The sequence below is a fragment of the Amblyraja radiata genome, chromosome 6, assembly GCF_010909765.2.
Source record: "Amblyraja radiata isolate CabotCenter1 chromosome 6, sAmbRad1.1.pri, whole genome shotgun sequence".
NCBI lineage: Eukaryota > Metazoa > Chordata > Chondrichthyes > Rajiformes > Rajidae > Amblyraja > Amblyraja radiata.
Window position 1 is genome coordinate 53,839,519 of NC_045961.1, and position 16,959 is coordinate 53,856,477.

Here is a 16,959-nt window from a genome sequence, read left to right on the forward strand (position 1 = left end):
TGCAGAGTATGATTATAGTAATGGAGCATAATGTAAAATTGTCACCTTCCCATTGTCATTGTGAGAGTTCTTATCATAGATCTTATTATACAATGACTCATCAATCCCTATCTACCCGGGATAGCTCAAGTAAATATAGAGAGCAATAACGAATCAGCAAATTCAGTTGCCAATTTTTTTGTGCTTAGTCTAAAGAAAAAAAGTGTTTTCTCAATGCATGGTACACTTAATAAACTCAATGTATCTGTAGGTCTTGATGGACTGTGAAAAATTGTACAATTTCTTTATTTTATAGCAAAGTTAAACGTAAGTACATGCAAACCAGTCTCCCTTCCATTGACCCGATCTACTCTTCACACTGCCTTGTCAAGGCCACCAGCATAATCAAGGATCAGTCTCACCATGACCACTCCCTCTGCGCCCCCTCTACCATTGGGCAAGAGGTATAGAAGTGTGAAAAACGCATACCTCCAGTTGCTGGGACGGTTTCTACTCAGCTGTTATCAAACAGCTGAACCATCCTCTCAACAACTAGCGAGCAGTCCTAGCTACTATCTACTTAATTGGAGACCCTTGTACTATCTTTGATTGGACTTCACTGTACCTTATCTTGTACTAAACAGTATTCATGTTATTCTCTTTATCATGTATCTCTGCACTGTGAAGGCTCAATTCTAATAGTGTATTGTCTTTCACACTGCTTAGCACACAACAAAAGCTTTTCACTGTACCTTGGTGCACGTGACAATAAACTAAACTAAACAAAAAGGCTTTTAATTGTACCTCGATGCACGTAAAACTCCAAAACTTTAAACTCTAGGTTTTCAACTTGATATTGCCACAAAATATAATAACTCATATATTAAAGACATCTGTTTCTCCCCTTTTCTTACATTCAAGGTGCTGATTGCCTGATGGGAGTATATCTATTCTTCGTTGGGATCTTCGATGTCAAGTATCGTGGGGAGTACAACAAACATGCGCATCGATGGATGGAGAGTGTCCAGTGTCGAATGATAGGATTTTTGGCCATGCTCTCCACAGAAGTTTCAGTTTTGCTATTGACATACCTGAGTCTGGAGAAGTATGTTGTCATTGTCTTCCCATTCAGTAACATCAAACCAGGAAAGCAACAGACTTTGATAATACTAACTACCATTTGGCTTATTGGATTTATTATCGCTATAATTCCACTCTGGAATGAAGATACTTTTGGAAATTACTATGGAAGAAATGGAGTTTGCTTTCCTCTTTATGCAGACCAAATTGAAACGGATGCTGCAAAAGGCTATTCGATTGGCATATTCCTTGGTATGAATATTTTAATGATTGATTTTGATTGTCCAGTCAATGCCATTAGCAGGGCAGAAAACTATATATGATAATAGATCATAAGACGAGGTAAAGTACTCCAAGTCGGTCTGCAAACTACCTTAAGACCTGGCACTCCAGTACAATCTTTGCCAGGTGTATTACCTTTCAGCTGAGATTTTAAATCATCATCCTCTTTGAACTTTTAAGTGGATATTAAAGATATTGTGGCACTACAGGAAGGAGAGTAGGAGAGTTCTCCTGGTGTCTTGGCCGACAGTTGTCTCTCAAGCAACACCTTTAGGTGACTATCGAGTTGTTTACCTCATTCTCTTTGTGTCCTTGTTGCACACAAATTAACCGTTCGTAAGTGTTCAGCCATTGTTCTACATTGTTCTACATTGCTCTACATTCAGCAAGTGTTCTACATTGACTGGATGTGAACAGCATTTTGGGATATCCTTGATGTAGAAAGTGCTATGACAATGTAAATTGTTTTGTTTTCTTAACATAAAAGCATATGAACCTTAAAGCCCCACTATGCAAATAATTATATAAAACTTGTTCATAAGTTCATAGGTTCACTTTTGAAAAGCCTCTCCCCTACTCTCAAAATAATGAAAATTAGTTCCAGGATCACACAGTGACCACATCACCTATTATCTTTCATATTGTCTCAACCTTGAGATATAACACAAAAAACTAGAGAAATTAAAATGTAGGAACAAGGAAGTGCAGATGCTGGTTTACCAAGGAAAGACACAAAATGCTCAGCAGTCCAGGCAGCATCCCTGGAGAACATAGATAAGTGACAGTTCGGGTCACGACCCTTCCCGAATCGTTCTTCCTGAAATGATGAAGGGCCCTAACCTGAATTGTCACCTTTCCACAGATGCTGCCTAACCCGTTGAGTTATTCCAGCATTTTGTCTCTTTCCAACATAAAAAACGTTCTTTTGTCCAACTACCATTTGAATGCGCAACTAACTTATACGTACTGTGTGAGTTGATCACTGGGTGAGGTCAGCAACCCGTTGATTTTTGTTTTAAGACATATTCCTGATATAATCCAACTTAATTATATGCTTATGCAACCTATATGCCAGGTCCTCTGGATTTGATTTACTCTAATCTATTTATTTCAAATACCAGTCACTTATTTAAATAATTCAATCAATACTGCTCCAATATCTCTGCTCTTCTATAGTAAAGAAACCCTGTTAGAACCAATAGTTAGAGTCATACAGCATAGAAAAGTTGTCTGTCTGACCTTCTTCCAAAACCTCTATATACCATGTATATTTTGAAAAACTATTAATTGGTAATTATTCAAATCCCTGAAGCTCCCGCTTTTAATTACCAATTACTTTTGTTAATACTTCTGTTTGCCAGGGGAGACAGTGAATCCACCAGGGCAACAGAAATGCTTGGCTTGCAGACGCAATGGTGTGCTGCGGGAATGGGAATTCCCAGACCACACCATCACACAGATAGAGGGCAGCACAGTGGCGCAGCTGGTAGAGCCACAGCCTCACAACGCCAGCGACCCGGGTTCAATCCTGACCTTGGGTGTTGTCTGTATGGCGTTTGCACGTTCTCCCTGTGACCACGCAGGTTTCTTCCAGGTGTTCCGGTTTCCGCCATCCCAAAGATGTGTGGGTTTGCAAGTTAATTGGCTTCTGTAAAATGTCCACTATTGTTTAGGGATTGGATAAGAAAGTGGGATAACATAGATCTAGTCTGACAGTGCTGGTATAACTCAGCGGGTCAGGCAGCATCTCTAGAGAAAACGGATGGGTGACGTTTCAGGACGGGACCCATCCATTTTCTCCTACATCCCAAAGATGGGCGGGTATGTAGGTGAATTGGCCTCTATAAATGGGGAGTGTGGGGAATGGGTACAAAGGTGGGATAATATAGAACTAGTGTAAATGGGGCTTTTCCAATGTTGTATCTCTAACCTAACCTAATTTAACCACCACAACCACATGAACACAATCTGTTACACCATCAACTTCACCTTATCCAACAACATCCATCATTGACATTCTACCCTTCCATCCTCTCAATGAAAAGCCTATTACACTTTTCTACAAACTAAATCAGTAACAAATACGTGGGAAGCTGAGATGGTTCCTCCTGTTTTAGGAACCTCACCAGGCAGAGGAAGATTATTCTGCATCTCATGACCAGGGTGTGGGGGGAGGGGAGGGGCAGAGTTCCAAGTCTTATCAATGGCAGAGGATGTCAGACATCTGACCGGTAAGTTCACTAATAATGTTTAATTAATGTGGCTACATCCCACAGTGGACAACCGCATCAACACAAGAGCTACTACGAAGTGATGAAGAATGTAGAAACAAGGAACACCAGATGCTAGTTTATACCATTTCAACGTTCAATAGATTCAGGATCAGTTCCTGTGGATTGGAGGATAGCTAATGCTTTCCCACTTTTCACGAAAGGAGCGAGAGAGAAAACGGGGAATTACAGACCAGTTAGCCTGACTTCGGTGGTGGGAAAGATGCTGGAGTCAATTATTAAAGAGGTAATAATGGAGCATTTGGATAGCAGTAAAAGGATTAGTCCAAGTCAGCATGGATTTATGAAAGGGAAATCATGCTTGACTAATCTTCTGGAATTTTTTGAGGATGTGACAAGTAAAATGGATGAAGGGGAGCCGGTGGATGTAGTGTATCTAGACTTTCAGAAAGCCTTTGATAAGGTCCCACACGGGAGACTGGTGACTAAAATTAGAGCGCATGGTATTGGGGGTAGGGTGTTGGCATGGATAGAAAATTGGTTGGCAGACAGGAAGCAAGGAGTAGGAGTGAACGGGTCCTTTTCAGAATGGCAGGCAGTGGCGAGTGGAGTGTCGCAAGGCTCGGTGTTGGGGCCGCAACTATTTACCATATATATTAATGATTTGGAAGAGGGAATTAGGGGCAACACTAGCATGTTTGCAGATGACACAAAGCTGGGTGGCAGTGTGAACTGTGAAGAGGATGTTAGGAGGTTGCAGGGTGACCTGGACAGGTTGAGTGAGTGGGCAGATGCGTGGCAGATGCAGTATAATATAGATAAATGTGAGGTTATCCACTTTGGTGGCAAAAACAAGGGGGCAGATTATTATCTCGATGGGGTTAGGTTAGGTAAGGGGGAGGTACAGCGAGATCTGGGTGTCCTTGTACATTGGTCACTGAAAGTTGGCGTGCAGGTACAGCAGGCAGTGAAGAAAGCTAATGGAATGTTGGCCTTCATAACAAGAGGATTTCAGTATAGGAGTAGAGAGGTTCTTCTGCAGTTGTATAGGGCTCTGGTAAGTCCACATCTGGAGTATTGTGTACAGTTTTGGCCTCCTAATTTGAGGAAGGACATCCTTGTGATTGAGGCAGTGCAGCGTAGGTTCACAAGGTTGATCCCTGGGATGGCGGGACTGTCATATGAGGAAAGATTGAAAAGACTAGGCTTGTATTCACTGGAGTTCAGTAGGATGAGGGGGTATCTTATAGAAACATATAAAATTATAAAAGGACTGGACAAGCTAGATGCAGGAAAAATGTTCCCAATGTTGGGCGAGTCCAGGACCAGGGGCCACAGTCTTAGAATAAAGGGGAGGCCATTTAAGACTGAGGTGAGAAAAATACTTTTTGACCCAGAGAGTTGTGAATTTGTGGAATTCCCTGCCACAGAGGACAGTGGAGGCCAAATCAATGGATGGATTTAAGAGAAGGTTAGATAGAGCTCTAGGGGCTAGTGGAATCGAGGGATATGGGGAGAAGGCAGGCACGGGTTATTGATTGGGGATGATCAGCCATGATCGCAATGAATGACGGTGCTGGCTCGAAGGGCCGAATGGCCTCCTCCTGCACCTATTTTCTATGTTTCTATATCAAAGACAAAGTGCTGGAGTAACACAGCGGGTCAGGCAACATCTTTGGAGAAAAAAGTTGGGTGATATTTTGGGTCAGGACCCTTCTTCAGACACAAAACGCTGCCCAGCTTTTTCTTCAGAGATGCTGCCTGACCCAATGAGTTACTTGAGCATTTTGTGTCTATCTGCAGTATGATGACAGTGTTTTGAGCACAACTCACAAACACAGAATATGTTTTAGTTTGTGCTGTATCCAGAGTGGCTCCATTTTTCTCTTTTCCCAGGGCATCATAATTCTGAGTGGCAGGGATGATTTGAGGTTCCATGTACCCTTTCCAGCTTGAGAACATCTTTCCTATAACATGATGCTATATGACTCTATGAGTATCATAACAGCTAGATTCTGTGAAATGTATTCAGCACAGTTTGAGTCACTTTTGAAAGTGTCCAGTCAAGGCTTCAGATGTCAGCTCAAAACATATATTTAAAAAGCTAAAAATGCAACTAAATTGTATGTGTGCTAGTTCTAGTGAGAGTGCTCAATGTCAGTACAATTTATGTTGTCAAGGATGGAAATGGGCAATGTGTGAAGAACGATACAACTATGTGCTTGAATAACTCCAAAAAAAGTTGCAGTATTGTGAATAGAACATGCAATATCAAGTCCAATTCCATATCTGCACATTTTATCCCTGAAATGATGATCATTGTGATCTATTCTAGATGAATTTGAAAATGGAATCACAAAGCATCTAAAAAAATGGATGATTTGTGAACCAACTTACAGGCTAATTATTGACCTCTGCTGAGTGAAACATTTCCTCTCTGATTTGCCATCGTCCTTATATAATTTTGTCCAGTTCGATTAAATTTTTTCAGTTTCTTTTCATTTTGTGTTAATATACATTCTCATTAAACTGGATTTGTATCCTTTGCTTATTATAAATAAACATTCCCGCAGACCTGATCTATGTAGCATGTCAGTATTTCCACGAAAGCTTGGTAGGTTACGAGTTATAAAGTGGCATGAAGAAAAGGCTGGAATAGGTCACTGACATGTTTTGTATTCATAATGAGCAATAAATGGGATGGAAATTAAGTTATATGAGTTAAGTTATATGAGTTATATGAAATTAAGTTACCATAGAAAGCGAATGGTATGTTAGCATTCATAGCAAAAGGATTTGAGTATAGGAGCAGGGAGTTTCTACTGCAGTTGTACAGGGTCTTGGTGAGACCACACCTGGAGTATTGCGTACAGTTTTGGTCTCCAAATCTGAGGAAAGACATTCTTGCCATAGAGGGAGTACAGAGAAGGTTCACCAGACTGATTCCTGGGATGTCAGGACTTTCATATGAAGAAAGACTGGATAGACTCGGCTTGTACTCGTTAGAATTTAGAAGATTGAGGGGGGATCTTATAGAAACTTACAAAATTCTTAAGGGGTTGGACAGGCTAGATGCAGGAAGATTGTTCCTGATGTTGGGGAAGTCCATAACAAGTGGTCACAGTTTAAGGATAAGGGGGAAATCATTTAGGACTGAGATGAGAAAAACATTTTTCACACAGAGAGTGGTGAATCTCTGGAATTCTCTGCTACAGAAGGTAGTTGAGGCCAGTTTATTGGCTATATTTAAGAGGGAATTAGATGTGGCCCTTGTGGCTAAAGGGATCAGGGGGTATGGAGAGAAGGCAGATACAGGATACCGAGTTGGATGATCATCCATGATCATATTGAATGTCCGAAGGGCCGAATAGCCTACTCCTGCACCTAATTTCTATGTTTCTATGTTTCTATATCCTCAGACAACAATTTATTTCTTTTCTTTCAGGTTTGAATCTGATTGCCTTCATCATAATTGTCTTCTCTTACTTCAGCATGTTTTATTCTATTCACAAAACTGGAATCCAGACACCTGAAATAAAAAGGCGCATTCGAAGTGAAGTTGCATTGGCTTACAGATTTTTCTTCATAGTGCTTTCTAATGCCTTCTGCTGGATCCCAATTTTTCTCTTGAAAGTACTTTCACTGATTCATGTGGAGATTCCAGGTACTTTTTAATTGCAATATGGAGAATAGATGATTAATTGCAGAAAGTTGATTTGAACTTTCCTTGCTCACAATATATTTATTTTCTACATTTGCATGCCCACATTGCTGGTTAACAAATATTCCTTTCCAGAAAGTTAGCATATATATTATTTCATCTGTGCACTATGTACTATCTATGTAACAACTTTAAGTCTTTCATCTTTTCAAGGAGGAAAGGTGAAATATCTGAGGAATCTAACACATAGCACAATATTTTTGACTAGTACACTACTGGCCTCCCCTATTTGATAAGATCCCTCACACACATCTCTTCCTTTTCCTGTTCTCCGTCACATACCAGGCTCTGTCTCTGCACTCCATCTGCCATCCCCCTTCCCTCTTCCAGTTCTCTCTCCTAACGTATCCCCACCTCTCCAGTAGTTTCCACATATAAACCACACGACTCTGTCTCCACTCACTTTCTCCCTCTCTGCCACCTGGCTCCATGTCCATTATTCCTCCTTCATCTAGTACCACCTATAAACTACCAACCTCTGTCTCACCCCTCCTTTAACTTCAATGTAGTGAGCTATCTTCCTTCTATACTCTCAGTCCTATGCAATGTCTGGACCCAAAATGTCACCAATTCCTTTGCCTCCACAGATGCTGCTCGACCTGCTGAGTTCTCCCAGCAGTTTACCTTTTGCTGAATGTATTATCTTTTGCTGTGTGGTTAAGTGAAAATCAATTTTAAGGCATTGTATTTTGTATTGGCCTTTTAATTAATGTTTATATTTATTAAAAACAACAAATACAATGAGATGAAAACCCAAAATAAAATAGCAGATATTGGCAATATGAAAGAAAACAGAAAATGTTGGATAAACTCAGCAGTTCAAGCAGCATTTATGGATTCAATTCTATTCATCGATTCAATGATTCATTGATACTTTATTGTCACACGTACCTAGGTACAATGAAATGTTTTGTTTTGCACACATCCCCGTAAAATCATATAGCAGACCTCACCTCGGCAGTACAGTGAGTGTAGCCACGTTTCTGGCACCGACAAAGTTACAAAAAGTAAAGAGAATAATGCTTCGTGTTGAAGACACTTTGTCAGATAAGTACCACGTAGGTTTGACTTTGATGAAATAAAAAATGGTCTAGAGCGTTTCCTGTATCAGTAAAGTGCACAGGGACAAAGAGCTCTTCAAATCAGCATCATCAGTTAAATTTAGTTTTTTAAGAAGGATATCTGCTTTGGAAAACATATTGACTATGAGACATCTCGGAGCCTTGGGAGCATTCTTACCATTGAATGTGGAAGTATATTTACAAGTAGTCAAATTATTCTATTATTTTTTTGGAAGTACTTAATTTCAGAACACTAACATAGTTATCATTTTAAATTGTTAAAAAAATTAAATTGGTTAAAAAGTAGATATTGATGTTTTATGGATTTTTTTTCAGGAGCAATTACATCGTGGGTGGTTATATTTATACTTCCAATAAACAGTGCCTTGAACCCAATTCTCCATACGCTCACAACCACTTTCTTCAGAGAAAAGATTAAACTATTTATTTGCAAGCATCCAAGTAAAGGAAAGAGCACATGGACAGAGAGCTCTTCAAAACAGTCAACATCATCAGTTAAATTTAGCTTTTTAAGAAGGATATCTGCTTTAGAAAACATACTGACTTCAAGACATCACTGACACGTTGGAACATTCTTACCACTGATTGTGGAAGTATCGTTTACAATGAAAGCAGGAGCTGTTGTTTGCCTTTGTTCTGAGAGCGTGCCTCAAAAATTGTACAATTTGAAGGAGGAAAAAGACTCTGGAAATAATGTTACAGTTATTGCCTGAAAAGGAATTTGTGAAGCTTTAAAGACAACATTGTTGTTTAGTATTGCCATCTTCGGGATAAAGAAAGTTCTACGGAGGAAGCAAGCAAAAATGAAAATAGTAATTAACAAAATTAATGTTAAATTTAATTTTACTGTGCTTTGTTATTTTATGAATTTCTTGTAGTGAAAAAGAATGGGAAACCAATGCCAATTATTCAATTGTGATATGTTGCACCAGGTAAATTGTTCATTTAAATGCTATCAACAACTCTTAGAAATTACAGTCAACTAACTATCTTTAGTTTCTTAACACAGAAATAAAAGTCAGTATTAATATAGAATAAAGTTTTTTGAATGGAGACACAAAGAATAGCAGTTGCTTGCATCTTGTGCAAAATCAAAGTGCTGGAGGAACTCAGCATAATAGACAGCATCTGTGGAGGTAATGGAAGCTTTCTGAACTGAACACAAAGTGCTGGAGTAACTCGGCAGGTCAGGAGTGCTGGAATGTGTGGAGTTACTCCACCACTTGTGTTCTATGCAAGATTCCAGTATCTGCAGTTCCCTGTGTCTCCAAAACTTTCTGAATGTCTGGTATAACCTTGTTGTAATATTGGCCTCAAATTAATTGCCAAAGTAAATATCTACTTTAAATATTTTATTTCATCAAACCTTTTGCTTTTTTTGAAATTATTTCCCTAAGCTTTCCTATTCTCTTTCTTATATTTACTTTTCTACTCTTTTATTTCTAATAAACATATTAGTACATTTTTTATTCTTAAAGAATGATTTAAATGGCTGCCTTTTTTAGTTTTCTTTGTTGTATGGACTTGTTTTTTCTACATGATACACATGAGAAAAGTTAATGTTGGATTGGATGCAAAATATTTCCCATTCAGCTTTATTAGCCATTTAAGGCATTGAAGATTTGTGCTTAAAAGTCCCAGATTATAAATCATAAACATACACCAAATTATTTCAGCAAGTAACCTAATGGTTGAAAATAATGGACAATTTAGCTTAGATTTTAGAGATATCGTGCAAAATAAGGTCATTCGGCCCACTAAATCCATGCCGACCAGCACTATCCTACATACACTAGGGACAATTCACTATTTTACCGGTCAATTAACCATATAACCATATAACCATATAACAATTACAGCACAGAAACAGGCCATCTCGGCCCTTCAAGTCCGTGCCGAACATTTATTTTCCCCTAGTCCCATCTACCTGCACTCAGACCATAACCCTCCATTCCTTTCCCGTCCATATACCTATCTAATTTATTTTTAAATGTTAAAATCGAACCTGCCTCCACCACTTCCACTGGAAGCTCATTCCACACAGCTACCACTCTCTGAGTAAAGAAGTTCCCCCTCATGTTACCCCTAAACTTCTGCCCCTTAATTCTCAAGTCATGTCCTCTTGTTTGAATCTTCCCTACTCTCAGTGGGAAAAGCTTATCCACGTCAACACTGTCTATCCCTCTCATCATTTTAGAGACCTCTATCAAGTCCCCCTTTAACCTTCTGCACTCCAAAGAATAAAGACCTAACTTGTTCAACCTTTCTCTGTAACTTATTTGCTGAAACCCAGGCAACATTCTAGTAAATCTCCTCTGTACTCTCTCTATTTTGTTGACATCCTTCCTATAATTAGGCGACCAAAATTGTACACCATACTCCAGAATTGGCCTCACCAATGCCTTGTACAATTTTAACATTACTTCCCAACTTCTATACTCAATTAACCTGCATGTCTTTGGAGTGTGGGAAGAAACCGGAGATCCCGGAGTAAACCAATACAGGTCACGGGGAGAACACACAAACTCCATACGGACAGCACCCGTAATGAGGATCGAACCCGGGTCTCTGGAGCTGTCAGGCAGCAGCTCTACTGCTGTGCCACCATGCCCTGCAATTTTATTGCAAGGGTCTTTTTTCAAAAAGCTGCAAAGGATGATAATGCTATAAGCAGCCAGAGTGATGATTCCCTTGTCAATTAAATGTGGTGAGAGATTGAGATTGATTTTGTGTACATAATATATCTGTTACTACATTTGATTTACTACATTTGCTTGCAAAGTAGCCCTGCTTTTACTGAGAGAAGGTGCTGTTATTTGTTTCCTCGGGTCTTTAAACGGATTGTATTTGAGGTAAAATGAGTTTGTTTTCTGCACAATAGACTGTTGATGATGATGCATCCTCCCTGGTCACTCAAGTTCTTTGACTGACCCATTGTTGGCAAAAAAGACTTAGTTTTAAAAATTGCATCCCGATTGAAAATGAGTATGCATTCACAATATTTATTTTCAAACCTACACGAAACATAGGAGGGTTCTCCATGAATATCTTTATCCTCAGTGATGGCAAAAATTAGTGTGTTGGAGTAAACGATAAGCTGTGGTATTTGCAACCATTTTCAATCTAAAGTATAATTTGGATGATCCTACTCAGCATGCTCTTGAAATCACCAACTTTAAATAGTGCAACCATCAGCTAATTCAATTCACACTAAGAAATAACTCTGGATTTGGTGATACCATGTCTAGTTCTGAGCTGCAGTGCCAGACATGCCTCTGATCCATGCTAGCAATAACACTGGTGTAAATTTGTCATGGTCACAAACAAAAGGAGAAATCAAGCCCAGTCATTCACCACTCTATCTACCAGCCAATTGTTATTTACTTAATGGAAGGGGACTACTCACCACCAACTGAGACTTGCTGTGAGACATGGTCTATTCAGTTCCAGAATTCATTTCAACTTTGATTCAGACTTGGTGATTTGACATTGACAGTTCTTGGCATCAAGTCAACAATTAATTGAGTATTGTACTAAGGACACAATGGAAGTCAATACAGACCATGAAGAAATCTTCCAATGACAAAAGTCTATTACAAAGGAAAATGCTTTTGTTTGTTGTAGACCATCCATTTTAATCCTAGACATCAATGGAATTCCTCAATCTGGCATTATATGTTCAACTACCACTTCATCAATAACCTTCGATCACCAAATGGGCTGTTCACTGAAGCTCACGCAATGCAACATATTTATAACTCCTTGAGAAAATAAAGGAGTAAATTCCGATATTCAGCACGATCTTTTAAAATGCATAATTTTGAAAAATATTACATAATGTGATCCAATTTTCCTATGAATAAACCTATGGTCCAACTAAGAATTAGTTGGATGGAGTTTGCCTGATTCTAACCTTGCATCCCACATTTGAGGAACTATCCTTCACAATGTCTGCCAGGTTCAACATGATTCCATCATCAAAAACATCTTACACACCCTTCTCCTTTCATCGTTTTGAATTAAAATAATTTGAAAAATATTTTATGTCTCTCTAGTATTCTCCCCTTTGCCCAGACTAAGATTTATATGACTTTCTTTCCATATAGTCTTTCCCTTGCAACCCATTCCTTTCCCATCACCCAGGGAGCCAAACAGTTCTTCCAAGCGAGGCTGCAAATCATTTGCAATTCTTCCATTCTGATCTGTAACACATTCAATGTTCACAATGTGATTTCCGTTACACTGCAGAAATGTAAATCAGATTGGGATGCTACTTTACAGAGCAACTGCATTTGCAAACTTTAATTCACCATGCCGCTTCCACCCTGATCTTCTATCGCAATGTGCGATGCAAAACTTTATTGTAAGTGAATGATATTATCATTGAAGGGTCAGAATTGGGGAAAGTATTTGCAGCCCTGGTTTAGAGAATACTAAACAAATTGATGTGCACAACAAAACCATCTAATTAAAAATCATACTTGCTGGAATTTTCTCCACAAATGCTAGAGTTATTTAGTATTTAATTTTATTAAAAATAAAAAAATATTTTTCCAATTTGGAATCTCAAATGTCTGATGTTTGTGCCCCATCCCACTGATCTTCCTCCTTCTCCCAATCATAAACTGGGAATAAGCTCATAAATCATAGGGGCAGAATTAGGTCATTCAGCCCATCAAGCCTACTCTGCCATTCAATTATGGCTAGGAAGGAATTGCAGATGCTGGTTTAAACCGAAGATAGACACAAAAAGCTGAAGTAACACAGTGGGACAGGCAGCATCTCTGGAGAGAAGGAATGGGTGACATTTCGGGTCGAGCCTTCTTCAGACTGGGTAAGGATAGGGAAAACGAGTGATATAGATGATGATGTAGAGAGATAAAGAACAATAAATGAAAGATGCAAAAAAGTAACGATGATAAAGATAACAGGCCATTGTTAGCTGTTTGTTAGAGATTTCTCTAACTCCAGGTAGCCCCGGCATTCCCTCTCTCTCTATCCCTCCCCCACCCAAGTTGCACTAGCATCTCGTTTTCACCCAACAAACAGCTAACAATGGCCTGTTTCCTTTATCATCATTATTTTTTTGCATATCTTTCATTCATTGTCTGACTTTTGTATCGCTCTCACTGCTTCTTCCTTTCTCCCAAGCATTAACTGGGAAAAATGTTCCTTCTGGAAGCAAAATATTATTTTCGTCCTATCCAGTTACATCATTTGTTCTGGTGAAAAGTTTGACTGAGGTTTGAAAACTGAGTGGGTCAAGCAGCATTTGTGGAGGAAAAGGGATATTGGGTCTCCTTTCACTTCAAACATTTTTTGCTTTGACACCGTGGAAATAAAATATTTTCATCAAAGATTTCACATTTAATCTCAGGTATGCTATTTCCTATGATAAATCTGGTCAGTGATGCTCAGTAAATTTCTATTTTTGACACGTAGTTGTTTTGTTTTACCCAGTGACATCGAACTGCTTTCTGATCCTTAACTTTATGAAGATCTTTTCTTGTAAATACAGTTAAGATTGAAAAATAAAAGAACAGCTGCTGCAGAAATATTCTTTTTAAAAGGACTAGAAAGGGTGGTTGAGAAGGCTTTTGGTACATTGGCCTTCATCAGGAATTGAGTATGGAAGTCGGGATAATATATAATATTATATACCATTTGTTAACAGGATGTTGCCAGGACTTGAGGGACTGACATATAGGGAGAGGTTGGGCAGACTGGGGCTTGTTCCTTGGAGCGCAGGAGGCTGAGGGGTGTCATGAGGGGAATAGATAGTCAAACCAAGTTGTGTGGCAATCTCATAATATGCTTTGTATGGTGCACCTGCTTAATCTCCTGAGCAAATAGAGATGCCGTTGTGCTCTTTTGACCATGGTGCAATGTGGTTAATGTTTTTGGTGATGCCTAGGATGTAGGTGATCTTGTTATTTAGATGTTAGAGTGATGTGTGTAGAGCCAGGAAGATGGTGTTTGACATGAACCTGTTGCAATGGTAGGCAAATTGCAGTGGATTAAGGCTATGAAAGCCTTGCTTCCACCAGCTATGAACTGGGAACCTTTTTGCATGTTAGGCAAACGTGACAACTATTACACTACAGAAATAATGCTCTTGTCAGCTCTTGCCGCACCCCTCCCCTTCACCTTTTTATACTGGTCTTCTCCCCTCTGCTCTTTCAGTCCAACTGAAGCATCTCGGCTCGAAACGTGGACTGTCCATTTCTCTCCATAAATGCCACTGACCCACTTAGTTTCTCTAGCAGATTGTTTTTGCTCCATTTTTACCAATCCTGTACAGTAGATGGAGTAGTTGCTCTTCTGTGACTGGTGAGTAAGAAAATAACCTTTGGTGGGTGATGGGAAACTCTTGACTGCGTGATTCTTAAACTCTTCAGCACATGCTTTTATTCACCAATATGCATGAATGTTCAGTCTGAAGAAGGGTTTCGGCCCGAAACGTTGCCTATTTCCTTTGCTCCATAGATGCTGTTGCACCCGCTGAGTTTCTCCAGCATTTTTGTGTACCTGCATGAATGAATGCCAGTTATAAGGCAAGGTCAAGGAGTATTTTTTTTAATTTAAAAGAAATACTGAGAACTAAGTAAGCTGCTTCCAGCATTCGGTTGTGTAAAATGGGATATTTTGAATAAAGGTAGATGTACTAAGAATGGGCTGAATAATCATTAAAGATACCCCTTCCTATTTGATAAATCCATTATCAATAACACATTTATTAGTCAAAGCAAGGCAGATTTCTGATTGATGACAAGGCATTTGCAGTGGACAAGAAACTGGAAATTCAAATCATGAATTTCCCCAACTGGAAACCATGAGCCGTGAGGTTCACTCCCTTGTAAAGTCCAAGCCTATTGCATTCAAGTTGGACAATCCCAACCTGTACAAGAAATCTATGTATAACCATCACAAGTCATCAATGACAACTTGGAGTATGGAATGAAGATACAGATTTAACTAACAAGGCAACAACCTCTTCCTCAACATCAACAAGATGAAGATGCTCATTGACAAGGGTGCGGGGCAGAATACATATCCCAATCTGCATCAATAGTGCTGAAGTGGAGATCGTAGAGAGCTTCAAGTTCTTAGGAGTAAATATCATCAACAACTTGTTCTGGTTCTGCCATGCTGACATTAGGACCAAGAAAGCATAAAAATGCCTTTACCTCCTCAGAAGAAGAAAGAAATTCAGCATGTTTCCATTGACTCTTGCCAATTTCTACAGCTGCACTATAGAAAGCGTCTTAGATGGTAACTATTTTGCTCGACTGCAAGAAATTGCAGAGTTTTGGATGTAGCCCAGTCCACCACACAATCCAGCCCCCCCCTCCCTCGCCCAATCAACCCCATACAGTTCATGCTGCCTCAGGAAAGCAGCCAACATAACCAAGTCTCATTCATACCCTGGCCATCCCCTCTTCTCCCTTCTCCCATCGGGTAGACAATACAGAAGCTTGAAAGTACATTCCAACAGATTCAAGAACAAGTGAAGTTGATGTGGGCTGCATCATAAATCTCAAATGTTTTATATGGTTTCAAGTGTATTGTAGGGATATCAAGTTTCTACTGCAGTGCCAACTAATGGTTAATTTTACTTCGGAGTCACGTGAGTGACTACGTGAAGAAGCCCGCCACGACGCATGCGTGACATATCGCTTTCACGCTTGCGAACCAACAGGCGGGGTGGAGCGTTCCCCCGCAGCGGTAAGTTTGAAACCGCGACCTGCAGGTAAGTGATTTACTCTGCGGTAGTGTTTGTCCCGGCGCTGTTTTACACAGGGGGGGGGAAGCTGGACAAAATAGTGTCCACAAGTGCTGCGAGTGAAGCTGGCTGGGGAGGACCGCAAAGTTGCGGGAGCCAGCAGCAGCTGAAGGCACAAGCCCCGTAAGGGATCAGCTGTGCCGATTTCTGATCCCGCGCCGGCCAGAACACCACGGCCGGGCGGGAGACTATTCAGAATGGGGCCGTCGACTTTTGACAAGTGGATAACGGCAGGAGGCGGGGTGGAACAACGTTCCCCCGTAGCGACAATTTAAACCTGGACCTGCAGGTAAGAACTGCGGTCTTTTTGTGTTTTCCCATGCTGATTACAGGTGAAGAAACCAACGGGAAACAAAGAAGACAAGGTCTGCGACAAAGCTGGTGAGGGAGGACCGCGGAGCAGCGGGCAGCCAGCAGCAGCCAGCGGCACTCGGATCACCGATAGTGGGATCAGCTGTGACCGATGTCGCCTCCTCACCGGCCAGATCCACGCGGCCGGGCGGTAAGGCTAGACACAAAAACAAACAAGGTCGTGGACTCAGAGGAGTCCGACTTTGAACAACCGCGGGCGGCCAGCGACCGAGAGCGCTGGAGCCGGATGGAGCGGTGTGTGGAGCATTTGCTCCAATGTGACAGACTCCGGGAGATGGAGTCGGGTCACTGTGGGCCCTATGATAAACCCACAGCAGTACCTCTTGAAGGGCTGCACAGTGCTTCTACCTCATCAGAGGGGAGCACTGCGGGTCAGTTCTGGGCTGACCTGGAAGAGGGGTCCGCAGAAGGAAAGACAAGTGTGCAAGG

The 16,959-nt window shown here is 40.4% G+C and overlaps 1 protein-coding gene across 1 annotated transcript in view; it reads left to right on the forward strand.

Moving 5' to 3' along the window:
- The window catches only part of rxfp2 (relaxin family peptide receptor 2), a 29,555-nt gene extending 20,300 nt beyond the window's left edge, over positions 1 to 9,255 (forward strand). The window contains exons 13-15 of the mRNA XM_033022871.1: positions 901 to 1,311; positions 7,018 to 7,236; positions 8,691 to 9,255. Of these exons, the coding sequence (XP_032878762.1) occupies positions 901 to 1,311; positions 7,018 to 7,236; positions 8,691 to 8,935 (875 nt within the window). The 3' untranslated portion in view covers positions 8,936 to 9,255. The remainder of the gene's footprint in view (positions 1 to 900; positions 1,312 to 7,017; positions 7,237 to 8,690) is intronic.
- The last annotated feature ends 7,704 nt before the right edge of the window (positions 9,256 to 16,959 follow it).